Source organism: Lactuca sativa, chromosome 1 (assembly GCF_002870075.4).
Source record: "Lactuca sativa cultivar Salinas chromosome 1, Lsat_Salinas_v11, whole genome shotgun sequence".
Taxonomy (NCBI): Eukaryota; Viridiplantae; Streptophyta; class Magnoliopsida; order Asterales; family Asteraceae; genus Lactuca; species Lactuca sativa.
This window is the reverse complement of record NC_056623.2, coordinates 44,299,773-44,317,620: the sequence shown is the minus strand read 5'-3', so window position 1 is coordinate 44,317,620 and position 17,848 is coordinate 44,299,773. Positions and strand designations below refer to the sequence as shown.

General features: G+C 31.5%; 1 protein-coding gene across 1 annotated transcript; it reads right to left on the bottom strand.

The window, feature by feature from the left end:
- Positions 1-1,635: 1,635 nt before the first annotated feature.
- LOC111878820 (coatomer subunit zeta-2) lies at positions 1,636-11,859 on the bottom strand. The gene is made up of 7 exons (XM_023875310.3): positions 11,806-11,859; positions 10,588-10,747; positions 10,330-10,477; positions 10,175-10,252; positions 9,290-9,374; positions 6,307-6,384; positions 1,636-1,967 (listed from the first exon to the last, which is right to left on the bottom strand). The coding sequence occupies exons 1-6, from the start codon at positions 11,824-11,826 to the stop codon at positions 6,325-6,327; spliced, it is 552 nt and encodes a 183-aa protein (XP_023731078.1). The 5' UTR covers positions 11,827-11,859; the 3' UTR covers positions 1,636-1,967; positions 6,307-6,324.
- Positions 11,860-17,848: the final 5,989 nt, after the last annotated feature.

The following is a 17,848-nucleotide window of genomic DNA, read 5'->3' as shown; positions in this document are numbered from 1 at the left end:
ACATTTTGACGTAAAAAAACATGTACATAAAAATAAGCACAAAACATAAAAAAATTACATTGAAATGTAGACAAACTTGAATCTCTACTGATACGTAAAATAACGTAAAAAAAAATCTACGTCGAAATGTTGACAAACTAAACTACAATACATTTTTTTTAAATAACGAACGAAAGTTATTATATGTGATCTGAATGATACATAGAATTGTACATAAAATTAAGCACTAAAATGTAAAAAGAAAACGTCGAAATGTAGATAAACTCAAATATAATATGTTTTTTAAAATTAACAAATGAAAGTTATTATATGTGACCCGCCTCATACGTAGGAAATGTACATAAAATTAAACACAAAAACGAAAATCTACGTTGAAATGTAGACAAACTCGAATTTAAATCAATAAGTTTATAAAAAAACCATATAACTTTTTTTAAAAAAAATTGACGAAAGAATGTTCTAAATTAAAGTCGAAACGTTGATCACTTTGAATTATACAGACAAATATATAAAAATAAACAAGTAAAAATAGTTTTTTTTCAGGTTAACGAACAGTAGTTATTAAAAAAAATCAAATTATATATAATACGTTAAACACGAAAATTTAAAAAGTAAAAGGGTGAAAGTAACATCTTTCAAAGTCAAAGTGATATTAAGGGGCGGAAAACAAACTCATAAACATAAAATATAGAAAAATTACATAAATGTTCTGTATGGTTTATTTATGGTTACAAATTCAGTCGCTGCTAGTTGAAAAGACCAAAATACCGTCACACTAACGACATGAGCAGAAAGAGACATTCATGCAAGTTTTGGAAACCATAAAGACCGTGTCCGTCAAAAAGAATTAACAGAAACTAAGTTTGTGACATTTGTTAAAGCACGGAAACTATATTATTTTGTCTATAATTAATATTATCGATGAAAATCAGATGTTTTTCTTAAATTAAATATTTATTATTTTTCAATTTGGGATAGGGATCGCATGATTTTAATCTGGTATATGAACAATAAAAACATGCAAGATCTAATTCTGATTCTTGAGATGATTCCGGCATAAACGCGTTGGCTGAGACGATGTCGTGATGCCAACAATGTATCGTCTATTTCCCAACAAACAAATTATCTTCTTTGTCCAACAACATTTCCCCTTTATTCATTTTTTAAAGGTATACCAACATAACCATATATATTTTGAAAGATTGACGTGTTCAGCAGCTAAGTATTTAAGAATTTTTTAAGAGCTTTTTATTTTTCACTTTTTTTAAACACAAATAAAAGAAAAGGCTTCGCTCATTGGCATGAGATTAAAGTTTTTATTTTAAACAAAATTTTTTAATTCAAAAATTATTTCAAGTAACCTTTAACAAAAATTGCATATCTATTATAACAAAATTACTATATCGCCCTTAAATAATATAACCTACGTCAGGTCAATTTCTTCTCACCCTAGTCACGTCATATATCTCTTTGTTTAAAACTCATGAATCATGTCTCTTTGCTATTCATTTTCTTTATTCTAATTAACTTTGTTCTTCTGTATTCCACAAGTATAAAGAACTACAAAGTCAATTGTCCTCAAATGTGTTTTGCATTGGTTTACTATACATACATGCTATTGGTGCATGACAATTCGATCCACATATATGGTCAATGTTTTTTTTTTCTACCTTAATGAATGGCTACTACTCATTCCTCATCATTTATTTTCCACGCTTATATATGGATTCCAACAACACAACATAAATGCAATGTACACTCCATACTACCCTTAATTGTAAACAAATATTAATTATTGGGGTCTATACCTCTGTCAACAAAGATTTGATATGCTTAAAATTTTACATCAATTTGCTGCTCTTTATGGTAAAACACTAAAACATGCATAGAGGAATGAGTTGTTTCGTCACATCTTGATGTCATGCTTCTAGTATAATACCATGTACGTTGGACACACAAAGTGCAACCTGCAACGTATTCCTCAAATTAGTTTTTCAATAAACTTTGTAATTCTAGACCTTTTATGTTGCCATTTTTGTATGGTATTTATCTTCAAATTCCATATTTTGTTCCAAACATGACTTGAACCTTAGACCTTTGATCCATTTTTTTTTTTTTTTTTTTTTTTTTTTTTTTTTTTTTTTTTTTTTTTAAAGAAACATAGTATCTAATTTGGAAAGTATAGTTTAGACAATGAATTTTTCATCATTATGTTCCAATTTTAGTTTTTACATAGATGCCTTTTATATAATTTTGAAAAATTCAAAAGTTTTCAACTATCTTTGTCAAAAACTCGAATAAAAACAAAAATTATAACTTCTAACTTCCACCTAAAAATGACCAACCACCGATTTCCAAGTATTTTTGTCAAACATGTCAGATACTTTTTGGTAGTTTCTTAAAACCAAATTGTTCAAACGATAATTTGGATTGGACAATATGTCAAGTATTTAAAATTTTGTATTATTTTTTTACAAAAATAAATAAAAATTATTGATCAAATTGATGTTGTTGTTGTTGATGATGATTCTATTATTGTTGTTGTTGTTGCAATTGTTGATGATGATACTAAGTTGTTGTTGTTCTATTATTATTACTTCATTTATAGAAAAATTCAAAAGAAACAAAAACTAGTATATTTTTAGAAAACACCAACTCTACTCTATTCCTGTTTCCTTCCAAAGTCCAAACCATAAAAATATATAGAAGTCGTTACTTGTTATTGTTAATTTTTCTTTTTTGGTTATTGTTAACTAACTTCATTGGACCATTCATTTTTCCTCATCTAATATCATTTTTTAATTCAACAGATTTTTCTAATTCTTAATTTATCAACCGTAAGTTTTTATCTTTTATAACTTAAAAGTTGAGGATCAATATCATAAAATTATAACCAAGTTCACCTAAATAGCTCAAAATTTTTAAAAAGGTTTAGCACCTAGATTTCATTTCGTTTTAATTAAAGTAGCTCAATCTTAAATATTGCTTTGCTTTTATGTAATAAAATTATATTTAACCCGACTTAGGCTAAATTTTGTAAAAACAATTGTTTTTTTTCTTTATGATGATCTTCATCTTCTTTTTCCCAACCCGCACATACATGCAATGATGCTATATTACTTTCTAGAAAATTACTTTAATTTGATATCATGTAAAACGCGTTTTTTATTAAGTAATTAATTTCTTTTCACCGGATGAGGTATTCCTATTAATCTATTATTACGTCACCACCATAAACCCGGATTAGTTTTTTAATTGTTTAATTTATTTTCTTCAATATTCAACCATCAAACTTTATCCACAAAAGTATGCACACGTAATACGCTTGTTAATTACATAATGGTTTATAATATATTAAAATTAAAATAAGACTAAAAACATATAAAATAAAACATATTTAATGTCAACTATATATATATATATATATATATATATATATATATATAGAGTTAGGTTATTTTGTTTTTACTATCTATTGTGTGCATGTATGACTGATTCTGGACTAATCATTTTAATTATTTTAAGAAAGCTTTTAATGCATATTACATGTTGAAGATATAATAGATATTAATTACATCTTCAGCATTTAATATGCATTAATTACTTTCTTAAAATAACTAAAATGATTGGTCCATAATTAATGATACATGCACACAATAGATAGTGAAAACATTTAAAACTAACTCTCTCTCTCCCTCTCTCTCTCTCTCTCTATATATATATATATATATATATATATATATATATATATATATATATTACTTTAGAAATTTTCAACATGAACTATTTTCGACAAAGTTTTAATCGTCTTAAAAACATATTTCAAGTCTTAGTTTCTTTTAAACAGTGAAAGAAACTATAAAACTTCATTGATTTATATGATTTTATAAATCAATAAATTTAAGTTTGTATTATTAATTTCAATAATTATATATAATTTCATTTTTGTTGATATCTGTAACCATTATAAAATTGTTAATTTTACTAGTTTAGTTGTTAAACTCAATAAAAAAGTGGAAGTTAGTTAAGCTGAAAAAACCAAAGTTGGTTAGTATTTAATATTATTAGTTTACATGTTAAATCAATAGTCAAGCAACTCAGCAAATTGCAACAAGTTAACATGTTGCTTTTATATTTTTTTAATATAAACGGAATAAAAAGAAAACTTGAATTTTAAAATCACTTAAAAAGTTTGAGGTATAAGTGATGCAAATTTGAAATTTGATTACTATCTAATGGTGTCAGCCCTAAATCTTATTATTTACAAGACATTTAGTTGTAAATATCAGAAATTTCATCCATCTATATAAAATTTTTAACACTGTACAAACTATAAACTTTTTTTCAGATATATCGTCATCAACAAAGAGTGCATAGTACATGATAATTGTTTATTTTTTCAAGAAAATAATACATCCATTTAGGGATGTTATTCAGGTCGGAACCGAACCGAACCGACCCGAACCCGAATAAACTGAAAACCGAATAAGGGTAATTGTATGAACCGAAAACCGAACCAAATAAGCAATACGGGTTCGGTTCGGTTCGGGTATTATTCGGTTCGGTTCGGTTCCGACCCGAATAACCCAAATAACATGTACAAGATGATTAAGAAGCCGAATAACCCGAATAACCCAAATAACATTTACAATGTGATTATAAATATTGTATTTTGTATGAATTTTGTAGCTTATGATAAACACGAATAACACGGATTAACTATTCTTGATATATAAAATGTAAAATCCAACCACCACAATCTTAAGATATAGTTATTAAGCAACATATTAAATACTAAACATTAAACATCCAAAACACCTAAAAAACTATCTATAAGTATATAAGTTAAACATTAAACATTACGTTGGTATTTTGGGTAATGATTGATAGAACACAAGACCGAATAAACAATCGTACAGGTAGAAAAAAAAATATATGACTTTTCATATTCGATTCGGTCCATTTGGACCGAATAAGCCCTTATTCGGGTAACCCGGACCGAATAACCCGAAAATCGAATAAGACTTATTTAATTACCCGAAAACCGAATCGAATTGCTTATTCGGGTCTAATTCGGTTCGGTTCGATTCGGTTTTCAGTTCGGTTCGGATTTTCGGGCCAAATTCTCATCCCTACATCCATTCATTTATGTTCGTTCTTTAATATTAAATTATACTAATTTATGTTTGTTTAACATCTCAACCAATGAACAAAATAGTTTTTTACACGAACAAACAAAAAATAATTTTTTATTTTCAATTCGTTTATGTTTTATGTGTTCATGTTCTTGTTCATTCGTTTGTTCGGTTAATTTTAAAAGAATGAACATGAACACGCCATTACTCATTTTCGTTTGATACGTTTCTAGTCCTAAGATAAACTATACAAATATAAATACAAAAGGTAACATTTTTTTACTTGTATCAAAACCTTATATTCTTGCAATATCCAATCTCTTTTTACGGTTTTGTAACATGAAGTTTCTTTGTAATAAAAAAAAATTATAGGTAGAAAACTTCGATCAGATTATTAAAAAAATAAAAATAAGATAATTTAGGTTTTGTATTAGACATTCAATCGGTTGAATGAGTAATAACAAATATAACACGGTTACGTTCAAATGAGTTAAAGGCCATTCAAAGTGTAATAATAAAAAAGCGATGTCGATGTCTCACAAAGAAGGGGCCAAACCTCATATTCTTATCATGTATAATACATATAATATACTGTTTTCTTTTATACTTTGTAATGTACTGTAACTGTTTATACTCAAAACCCGAATATTAAAAAATTATATTAATTTATATATAATTGGTCAAATGTGTAAGTTGTTATCAAAAGTAAGTGTATTTAACATTAACAACCACTTATTAAAAAATTAAATAAATATTTCAAAAAATATGATATCATTTAAAAAGTGAAGTAGACATGTCGACAAAGAAGGGGCCAATGTGTATGATGAAATTGGAGAATTTGAAGGAGTATTGTACTGGTGGCAGAAATGGATGGTTGAGCATCTTCAATAATACTAAATCATTTGTAGTAATCAGTTTAAAATTTAAACGTTACCTTCAATTTGGTTTTATTTGGATAACGACAATACAGCAGGCATTACACAATGCTATTATTTTAAACTTTTTTTTATTTATTTAAATTGAAGTTTCATTTTTTGCCCAAATGTTGCACGCTTGATGTTACCTGTACGATATTATTGTAAAAGATATATGAAACGTTTATGATTTGTGTGTGGGGTCTTTTTCTAATTTCTATATGGCATGTGTTGTGTTTTTACGTATTGAAATATACCTGTGGATAGAAAACGTATTAACTGAGAAGTGATCTTGCGAAATGTTCACGAGCGGCTACCAAGGCTTGAGTAATTGTCTGTAACCATTTGGAACAAACTTTTCATTAGGAGATCAAAAGGAATATATAATTTTTTTTAAAAAAAATTTATTTTCTTTTTTATGGATAGCAACAAAACTTGCTTTTAATTAAATATGAAATTTATTGATTCTATAAAATATTTCTTATTGAAAAATATGAAATATGTTAATTGTGGAGAATATTTAATATAATTAATATATTTAACTATGATAATGTTTTTCATATTTAATATAATTAATATATTTAATTATGATAATATTTTTCATATTTAATATTTCTTATACATATCCTTATGATACATATTAGAAAATCTCTTAATCAGGTTAATTATGATTTTTATAGCCGTGATAACTATTTTGGAAAACATACGTTCCAAACACCATAATTATGCAAACTATTAAAAAAATAGAAATATACACTAAAATCCTTAACTTCAAATAAATAAAAAAGCCGGTTCTACCGATATGACATTAACATTGGTAGCTGACCAATCTTAAAAAAGATAACGTATGAGCTTTAGTTTAAAAGTAAATTACATGGATGGTCCTTATAGTTTATGGTAATTTTCATATTTGGTCCTTAACTTATTTTTTAATTTAGAAAGTCTTTACAGTTTGTTTTTGTTGCACGTTTGGTCACTGTCTTATTAAAAAAACTATTTTGTCATTGATTTTTTAATTTATTTAAATAAAGTGGAGTATGTAAGGTAAGGTGAGGTGAAAATGGGATTGATGGTGTATTTAAATAAATTAAAAAATCAAAGACAAAATAGTCTTTTTAGGTAAGATAGAGACCAAACATGCAACAAAAACAAACTGTAAAGACTTTCTGAGTTAAAAAATAAGTTAAAGACCAAACATGCAAATTACCCCAAACCATAGAGACTATTCGCATAATTTACTTTTAGTTTTAAAGTAAATTACAACTTAGTCGTTATGCTTAAATGAAAATTATGATTAGGTCCATGAAAGAAATGGTTTTCATTTTTGATCCTCATAGTTTCAGTTTTTTTAATCAAGTTCTTCCCATTAACACCGTCAAAGTAAAACGATTAAATATGAGTAAAATTACCGTGTTGCCCGTTATTTTGATATTTTTTTAATAATCTTTATTTTTATTGGGCCACGTCATCCCTTCTCATCAAAGGATTTTGACAAAATTACATAAATGGTACCTATGTTTTTACAAATTTTCATATTTTGTCCCTAATATTTTTTTGTAAAGATGGATGGTCCGTGGTTTCAATTTTTGTGTTGTTATCTATAACCCAAATAAAAGGAATTTTATACACATTTTAATTTCTTTTATCTTTAACTTTTGTTAGTAAAGGCCAAAGGGAAAAATTAAGTCCCAACAATATAGAAATTTAATTAATTTTTATCTGATAATAATATAAAAAATCAATTGTGCTTGTGACAAATGCTCTTTGAGTTTGATATATGTTGTATATTATTTATTTTTAGTGAGATATGTAACAAAACTCTAATTTCTAGTTGTGTTTGATCCTTATTTCTTTGTGTTTGATATTTTGTGTAATATTTGTATGTTTTTTTGTCTTTTACGTGTTCAACTTTTTGATCCGAAAGATGAAAATTTTGGAAAACATATGATTAAAATGGAAGGTGGGCGGTAAAAATGATGTTGGTGGAAGGTGGAGGTGACGGTGAAGAGGACGGGAACTAAAGAGAAGAAAGGATGAGGTCGGTATAAGTGTAATGAAACTATAAAATAAAATAAAAAGGATGTAAAAGTCATTGTATATGGGTCATAGACCAACTACGCAAGAAAATAAAATCATAGGGTCATTTGTGTAACGAAAAAAAAAGTTAACGATGAAATTTGGGAATTTGGGAAACCGTAGGGACTATTTATGTAATTTTTGGCAAGGAACTTTTTGTCGAGAGCTGCCAAATAGAGACGACGAAAGGAAATTTAGAGCAACTTTCCAAGTGTTGTACCCATGTTCCACGATTATAAAGTGGAGATGAGATTGAAAAAAGAAAAAAAAACATATATGCATTTTAAGAGTAAACTTGTACCCATGTTCCAATTACAACCACATGGAGCCACCAAAGACTTATTGAGCTATGTAACTCAAGGAAAGGTATATAGGATGTGACCCAGAAAGCTGAAAAACTGCACAATCAACCAAAAGACCTTACCAAAGGCCTTAACTTGTGAGGGATCAAAAAAAAAAAAAAAAAAATCTTTCAAGGACCCAATCGATAATTTTCATATGAGCATAGAGACGATGTAGGTAATTTAACTCTTTAGTTTATAAAAGAGAAAAAGACAAATATGTAGTTACTTTGATTCAAGATTTACTGAATAACCCAAAATTTTCCTTATGCGTCCAAATAGCCACCAATTTGGTAATAACTGATTGTGAAATGCACTAGTAGTTGCGAGATCAGTCACCCTATTTAAAGCATTTTTTTAGACTTCTTACTTTTACACCATTTTTTTTTTTTGAAAATCTCTCTCAAAGTAAAACTTTATTTCGTATTATAAAGCTTCTTTTTGCAGTGAAAATGGCTTTTGAAGATCACTATAGCAAAAGAACTTCAAACAAAATGCTTTTTTTGATTAAAAAATTATGACTTTCGTAATAATATGAATGATTCGCATTACAAAGAACAATTTCCTAGTAAAGGATTTTTTACATTTTAAATTTTTGGTGTGAGCCATAAAAAGGCAATTTCACGGCAAAACATAAATTTTGCAACGGCTGATTGTGAAATTGGTGGGAATTTTGAGTTATAACTTATAAGACAATTTCTGGGATATTTTGTAACAAATCTTTATGTCAACGTGGCTAAATTTGTCTTTTTTCTCGTAACATAATTGATATATTTTGATTAGCATAATTAAAGATACAATATTGGAATTAATTTGTATGTACCTGTTCAGACAAGGGAGTCTCATCATCCATGATGTTTGTAACTACTTTTCTGGCAATTGTATTTCCATCCGTTTCAAGAATCATTCTGTCACACAGTTTTTAGCAAGTCATCAAACATTTCATTATTTTGATACATATAAACGCATACACACATGCGTGTGAAGTTATGAATGAAATTGAAGATAAGATTAACATGCACAAAACTATGATGATTATAAAGAATGCAAAAAACTATCATGACAACATATTTATTTCTATTTGTGCTTATTTAGTTTTATTGGGCATCATGAATATGCTGTATGCATGCTGTCATTGTCCGCTTATCACTATCCTAAGCCTGCCTTAGAAATAACAACATAAAAAGAGGAATTAAATATGCATAGTATAAGCCCATGCTACCCTAAAAAAGAAAAGAATTATGCCCATAATCTCATGCTACCCCAAACGATATGAGACTCCATAAATGGCTAAAATAGACAGCCGTACTCTTCAAAAGTTTAGTACAAAGTCCTAAATGGAAATTTTTTATGGATAATGAGAAATTATTTAATCATATACTCAAGTCAACAAGTGGTATTTAATTACCAATAATACATGCTTCAGCATTTTCGAATAATTCATTGTCAAAAGGTCTTGTTTTTTAAGGTTGTGTTTGTTATACAAGACAGAACTGGACACACTTTCTCTGGCCATTTACGATTTTAATGTTGAGAAGGGTATTAATGTCCCATCTTATTCTGCACACAGGCATGTAAAAACTAAGGCCTAAGCTAATTTGAGGGCACTCTTTTTCTTATTAAGAACCAGGGTTGACTAGAACATGAACAAAAAAGCAAGAAAATGAAACTAGAGTGACTGATTCAAATGCAAAATGTAGTTACCTACCCTCCATCAACAATCTCATCAAGGCATAAAAACATCATATCTAAGTTTTCAAATGCCTCCCTTTGGTCAATGTTACCCCTGCATCAAGAACTTAAGGAGATTACACCAGGAGATAGCAACCATTGATTATTGAATATCTGTAACAATGCAGAAACCTGAGTAGAAGAATAACTGCTTCAGAGAAACCCTGCAGGACAGTGGCCAAAGCCAATTCATTTTCATCATCACCACTAGTTACATAAAACTGCAAGTCTTGTATGAACTTATACACCACAACATTATTCTCAAACATCAATATCTCCGCTGCTTATAAACAGATAAAAAGGAGAAAAAGGTCATTTTGATTTAATGTCGCTGAAAGAAAGCATCTTAATAGACAAGAATTGTGAAAGATAAAAAGTTAAAAACCATACGTTCAGTTCGTGCATTAGTTTTCTGTGTTTTACTGAAGATGGACCTTTCAAAAGCTAACTTTTCACTGTTGGTTTCCCATTCATCTGTATAATACTTAACTGCTACACGCCTTCCTTCAGAGTCCAGAAGAAGGACACTCTTAATGATAGGACATGCATCCTATAATACAACTCGATCAGAAACATTACATATATATATATATATATATATATATATATATATATATATATATATATATATATATATATATATATATATATATATATATATATATATATATATATGTCAATCAGTAGATGAAAATATGAAATAGTTCCAAAAATATTACACTACAGAGACCAATAAGTCAATAACACCAATTTTAGTGGCATTGACAAGTATCAGGAGCTAATTTTCACCCCAAACTTCATTTCCTGAGGATCTAATTGGGATAAAAGCTGAGCCAGATTACTCTCACTGTGAACATTCAGACTAAAACTGATCAATGCAGCTAATTTTAGCCACATTTAACACTGTTACTACTATAAATTACAGCTTTAACTGTTACATTATGAATAAAAATTGTTTGAAAGCCAACGGATGACTATAGATGCTCTAGAAACATTACATAAATATGTCAAGCTAGGGATGCAATAATTTAGAGAATAATACAGCACAGAAACCAATATGTAGATGCCATTTCCACCTAAGCTTCGTATGAGTGAGGATGTAATAGGGATAAAAAGTGAGCTGAATCCGAATCACCTCTCACTTTGAACATTCAAACAGAAACAGATCAAACTTAAATAATTGGTGCGACATCAACTCTAAATTACAACTTCAATTGCTACATTGTGAATTATAATTGTTAAAAACCACCATACGACTATAGATGCTGTGTATTGAACCTCCTAACACTGAAAGAAAGTCTATACATGTTCTAAGAAACATTGCATAAATACGCTTAATACACGCAATCAAATAACAGAAGAAGTTGAGGACAGACAGAAGAAGTTGAGGACAGTTGATCTGTGCAATGTACGAGAAAAAAGGAGTGAGTAACTACATAATGCATATCGTAGACACGTAAAGAACCGATCTAATGCGAACAATCATATCTCTAAAAGACCACGAAACAATCTCGTGTATGATTACATAGGAATTACAAGGACAAACTAGTCGGAAATTCATAGTAAAGATCACATGTAACTTCAATAGATACAGAGAAAGAAATATACTCTACGTGAGAAGATCGCCATTGATGAATAGATTCGGTTAGCGGAGCACTGAAATGCAAAAGGCAAATGACGTTTTGCTACCAAGAAAAAAGACTTTATATAGGTTGGCTTTTGGGCTACCACGTTGTTTTTCGTCGTTTAGTATAAATGGGCCTGGGCTTACAAAAACAGCTTTGGATAGAGCTGCACATTAGCGGTTTCAGTTCGGTTTTGTAATGTCCTGGTCTTTTTGGGTCGGTCTCGGAACGATCTAGTTTTTTCGGACCGGTCCCGAACGGTCTCGAGCTGGTTGTTTCCGAGTCCGGTCTTTTTACGGATCGGTCTTTTTTGGGTTTTCCTTGCACATTTTTTGGTTGGATTTACAAGTTTTTTTTGTTCGGTTTCGAAGATTTTCAATTCTTTGGTATTGGTTTTGAGTTGTTTCCGTTAACAAATATGTGATTAACAACAAATAATAGATTAAAATTTATTAAAATTGATAATTTAAGTTTAATAAAAGAAAAAAACTGAAATAAATTACATAATATGAAATTAAAATTTATGTAATTAACACAAAAATGATATATTTATAAAGTTTGGCTACCGGTTTTTTTTTTGAGACCGCTCTTGGACGTCTTCAGTCGGTCTTGTCTTGTGTTGATCTCGGAACGATTTGTTTTTTTTTGGGACCGGTTTCGAAAATGTTCGGTCTTTTTCGGACCGGTCCTCGACGATCTCAGATTGGTCTTTTTTTGGTCCGGTCTTGTTAGACATGTCTGGTCTCGGTCTTTTTTTGGGTCCGATCTTTTTATGCAGGTCTACTTTCGGACAGAAAGTTACACTTCACATATATAAAACTCCTTAGTGGTGTGGTGCCTTATTGAGTCCTTGATTGTGGGCTCCATGACCTTGTTATTGATTTTATTTTTTGTTTTATGAAATAGAGGCAACATTTTTCAAGTCTGAAATGTTATAGAAATTTAGACTAAGATTGGAGCGGTGACTCGATCATTTATTTTCAGGTATCCATTGTTTTTTTTTATCGATCTTGGGTTGGTCCTGAATCGGTATCGAGTCATGCCTAAACCGATCTTGTGAAAACGAGTCTTGGTTCAAGTTTTGTCTAGTTCGAGTTTTGTCTTGGGTTTTCAACGACTAGTTTTGCTTCCAACGGCTAGTTAACGGTCTAAAATGCTCTTGCATCCATTCCAACGACTCTTTAACATTAAAAAAATCCCACAATCCCGCACCCTGTAAATACCTCACTCTTTCCAACTATCTTTCCACCCAAAATTTTATTTATTTCTTCTATTCTTCCATTTTAAGTTTAATCTACTTACATTGTCGGTAGAAGAAGGTAGTATCTATATCGGCCGGTCTGATTTAGATCCAAAGAGGAATGCAACAAAGGAAACTGTATCATAGCGATTTAAAATAATTTCAAGAAAAACAAGCAAAACAACAATTATTTGATAGATATGATTTGATGTACAAAGAATTGTGATTTTTTCTGCTAAAAGTTTTTATTCATCCACATAAAAAAATTGTTTATAGACATTTATACATCTCCATTTAGTTGAAAAAACGTATATCAACTGAATTTCCCAGTTTTATTGTAACGCATGTGTTTCTGACCTTGTCATTAAGGTTGATATAATAGTCTAGGTTAATCTTTGTAACCCGTTTTGAAATAATAGAAGTGTATTATTTGAATATTATGTGTTTTGTGCTTAATTGTGTGTCTTAATTTAATTAAGAATAAAAAATAAGCGTCAAAATGAAATGTTAGATAAAGCCGATATCTATGGATAATGTTGTAGTAGTTGAAACGAGGTTTCCGAATATATAAAGAATGCCGAAATCCGAGTTATAACGAAGAAGTTATGACTTGTCGAAGTTTCGCGACAGAACCGACACGACTGAATGACGTAAAATACAAAATTTAGATAGAGAGATATTTAGCCCTAGTAATCTAAACTAAATTCGTAGAGTTCGTTAAACTGAGAGCGTGCATGAAAAGAATGCCCAAATCTGACTTCGTATCAGGAAGTTATGATTTTTCCGAAGTTTCGACTTAGCAGTATGCAGCCTGAATCCTCGATTTGAGATCGATTGATTTTTAGCCGAAACAATCTAAACGAGAATCGAAGATCTCGTTAATAGTAGTGAAACGATAAAAAGATAGGCGAAAACGGACGTCAGATGAAGAAGTTATGAATTTATAACGGAGTTTTCCTGTCCCGGCCTACTAAAAATAATATAAAAGTAATATATTAATAATATATTAAATTTAAAGTCAAAATTAGCCAACGGAGTCTAAACGAGAGTTTTAGAGCATAGTCTCACCTACGCGTGCATATAAATAACGTCGAAAATGGAGTTCGTATATGAAAGTTATGAATTTCTGAAGTTCGGGGCGCGAAACCCCAAAACTATCAGCCACCACGACGTGGTAAAAGTGCCACGACGTGGCACGTGCTCTAGAGTCTGTCAGACCCACTTGCAATGACAAACGCAGTGACGACCATCCACCACGACGTGGTAAACCGTACCACGACGTGGCAAAGGCTAATTTTGCCCTATAAATAGATTTGAAAGGCTAGCCGAGTTAGGTTGCTCAAATTCTCTCCTCTCACTCATATTACCTCGATTTACGTGCAAAGAAGTACCCCCGAAGCCCCGATATCATCCCGAGACCCGAAGCAAGTCCCGAAGCTCGAAGATCCCGCGAAGAAAAGAGTTTCCGAGCCGAAGCTCTGCCCATAAGAAGCCCGGTGAGTAAAGTGAACCTAGTTTCACCGAAGAATACTACTTCTACAAGCCGTAGTGTTGTCCGATCATCTTCTGATCAAGTGAGTATGTAGTTACTTTCTTCTAACGCATAATTACGAAGTATTTTATACGAAATATGTGTTATGTGTATATTTTGTTGTTATATGTGTGAATGTATATTCACTTTCTTCTATCTCATAGATATGATTTATTCTCTATGAAATACGTGTTATGTGTATGTGTCTCATCTGTTGTTTGAAATATGTATTGAATGAGAATGCTATACAGGTTTTAAACTATGTATAAAAATATATATTTTTATTTACTAATATGTTGGGTAGAACATGGGTAGATAGTTGATGTGTGATAAATAGATGAGAGACCTCGATGTTGTTGTTGTTGATCTAGTTATTCAGCGGAGAATGGATAACGACCACATACTCTTTCTAGGCAGTCCTGTGGAACGCTAGCAGGTTCATAACATGTAAGTGTTGTGAACGATGTGTTCACCAGTGTACTCTATCCCCCTCATGGTTGCCTTTAGGACATCTACTGTTGAGGAAACCCCTTTGCAGTAATGTCCTTCCTGATGAAAATCCTAGATTAGGTCCCTTGAGATAGATGTTGTTTTAGGGACGTAAAGTGAGGATAGCGGGAATGGGTAATCGAGTTATTGTTGGTTGGTGAAATTAAATATAATTATTTATTGTGGGTTGAAAACCCTATATGCTCACCAGGCTCCCAAGCCTGACCCACTCAGTTTTGTTGTATTACAGGTAGTGGTGCGAGAGCATAAGTTGGATGACTTATCAAGATCTTTTGATATTAGACCAGTTGTTATATGTAACTATTGTATGGTCTATCTTTTGTTGTTTATGCTTTTGGTTTGTTTATAGGAACATGACATCCCGAGTATTGTTATATAATGAAAATGCATATCTTGATGAAATGATTTGATAAACTTTATTTTATCATATTTTGTTTTGGGAACAAATTCCGCAACTCTTTTAAATCAATGGATTTACTCTGAAATTATTTTAAAAGCATAAATTAAAACGGTCTTTTCTGGTCGTGATTTTTGGGGATGTCACATTTATAGACTTAATTTATTTTTCTTCTTCGTACCCTGGTTTGCGTCCCTCTCACTGCATATGTGATAATTGCAACAATCGTCACCGACCACCGATTGTAAAAGAACTCGGAAAATGATAAGTATCTAAGCACAAGACTTAGAGTCTCAATATATAAGAGAAAATCGTCCAAATTATGTGTAAATCGCATAATCCCGTGCGCTAAAAGTTGCGTTAATTAGTGTGAAAAAATAACATATTAGGAAAGTATGTTATAAGACGATTTCAAGGATGTAAATTTCGAAAAAATCTAACTTTGATTGAGATTTTTGTAGGAAATAAAATCAAGCGCGTACATAAATTTTTGTAGGAAATAAAATCAAGCGCGTACATAAATTTTTGTAGGAAATAAAATCATGCGCGTATGTTATAATGAGTTAAGATTTTTTTAGGAAATAAAATCAAGCGCGTACATAAATTTTACAACGTCAAAATAATACTAAGACATTGGTTAAATTTTGGCTAATGTCATCAAAAGGAAAGTCGTAATATTTCTCAAGTGGAGAACAATAGTACAACAAACGCTGAAAACGGAGAAGAATATAAGATTTTTACCTCGTTAGGCAAAAAGGTGAAAGTCAAAATTAGCTTAAACAACCCAAAGGTAAGTTGTAGTACTAATTGAGACCATTTTGTAGATATAAAGAATGTAAAGATTAGAACTTGTGTAACACCCCAATTCTGGTATGATATTTATATTTATTATTTTTCAAGCTTCTGAAGGGACCCGACAAGTCGGTAGCCAGACTCATCGAGTTGGGTCGGGATTTCGAGCACGTTTAAGTTGGCGACTCGACGAGTCCATATTCCGGAATCGGCGAGTCCGCCAGTCTGGATGAAACCCTAAATTCAAGGGTTTGCACCCTATTTAAACAACTTTTGGGGCCTCAAGTCAGCCCCCATCACCCCTCAGAGCACCATCCTCAAAACCCTAGAACCCTCTTAGCATTTTGTGTGATTTGGTGTGTTTCTTTGAAGATTTTGAGAGAAGAAGGAAGGTAGACCAAGAGGAAAAGAAGGAGATCCTAGATCCTTATGGAATTACAGAGTTTAGTAAGGTATATCTTGGCTCTTTTCTGTTTCCATGCTTAAATCCCCTTTTTAAAGACATTAAAGCTATTCTTGAACCATTTCTTGGTTTGGTAGTAGCATAGAGGACTCATTGAGATGTTTAGCCTTTGGATCTAGCTAGGTTTGAGTTCCAGAAGCTTAGATCTAGTACCTTTATGGAGCCATTTTGCATGAAAGCTCTAGATCTACTCTTATAGTGTGCTTTGAACCCTAAAACCTTAATTTGATGTTATTTACACGTAAAGTTGGAAACTTTACGTGTTAATCAAGGCCCTAGAACCCAGATCTATGAAGGGAACGGACTGGTTTCAAGCAGAATCGAGTATATAGTGTTTGCATGCATACGACTCGGCGAGTCGTTCTTCAGACTTGGCGAGTCGAGTCGTGAGTCCCCTGTTTTCCCCGTTTCGAGTTATGCCGAGTGGAACCAGTGAGTGAGAGAAGGACTCGGTGAGCTAGAGGGTTAAACTCATTCGTAGAAGAACTCGGCAAGTCAATGCCCTGACTTGGGGAGTCCAAGGCACTCTTCATGCCTCAAGAACTGACTCGACGAGTTGTTCATACAACTCGACGAGTCACAACTAGAGTGTTCATCTGTTGAAGGAGAACTCGACGAGTTGTTCATACAACTCGGCGAGTTGGATGCAGATTGTCTGAGTGTTAATATCAAAGAGGAACTCGTCGAGTTTGTGCCAAAACTCGGCGAGTAGTAGCGAGTAGAAGCAAGAAAGTGAGAGTAAGGACTCGACGAGTTGGTGACCCAACTCGACGAGTCAGGTCAACTGAAAGTTGACTTTGACCGATAGGTTGACTGTGGCCAGGGGTAAGATAGTCATTTTACCCTCAGTGTTATTATCAGTGTTTGATTGATGGTACTTATGCAAATTGTAGCCGGGGTGAAACCGGGGCAACAACAGACAGTTTCCGGAGCAGTTCTTTTAGCAGCTAGGCTACGAGGTGAGTTCCCTTTTCAGTAGGAACGGGTCTAAGGCCACAATGCCGACTCATTTAGCTAGCAATAGTTTCCGGACTTCGGTCCGATGCAGTAGATAGTATGTTTGATGCCTTCGTGGCACAGACATGATTTATGT

Coding starts and splice junctions, on each gene's coding strand:
- LOC111878820 (XM_023875310.3), bottom strand. CDS start 11,826: ATGGCGATCTTCTCACGTAGA. Junction 10,748..11,805: donor TGGCGATCTTCTCACGTAGA/GTATATTTCTTT, acceptor GTTGTATTATAG/GATGCATGTCCTATCATTAA. Junction 6,385..9,289: donor AGACTCCCTTGTCTGAACAG/GTACATACAAAT, acceptor AAATGGTTACAG/ACAATTACTCAAGCCTTGGT.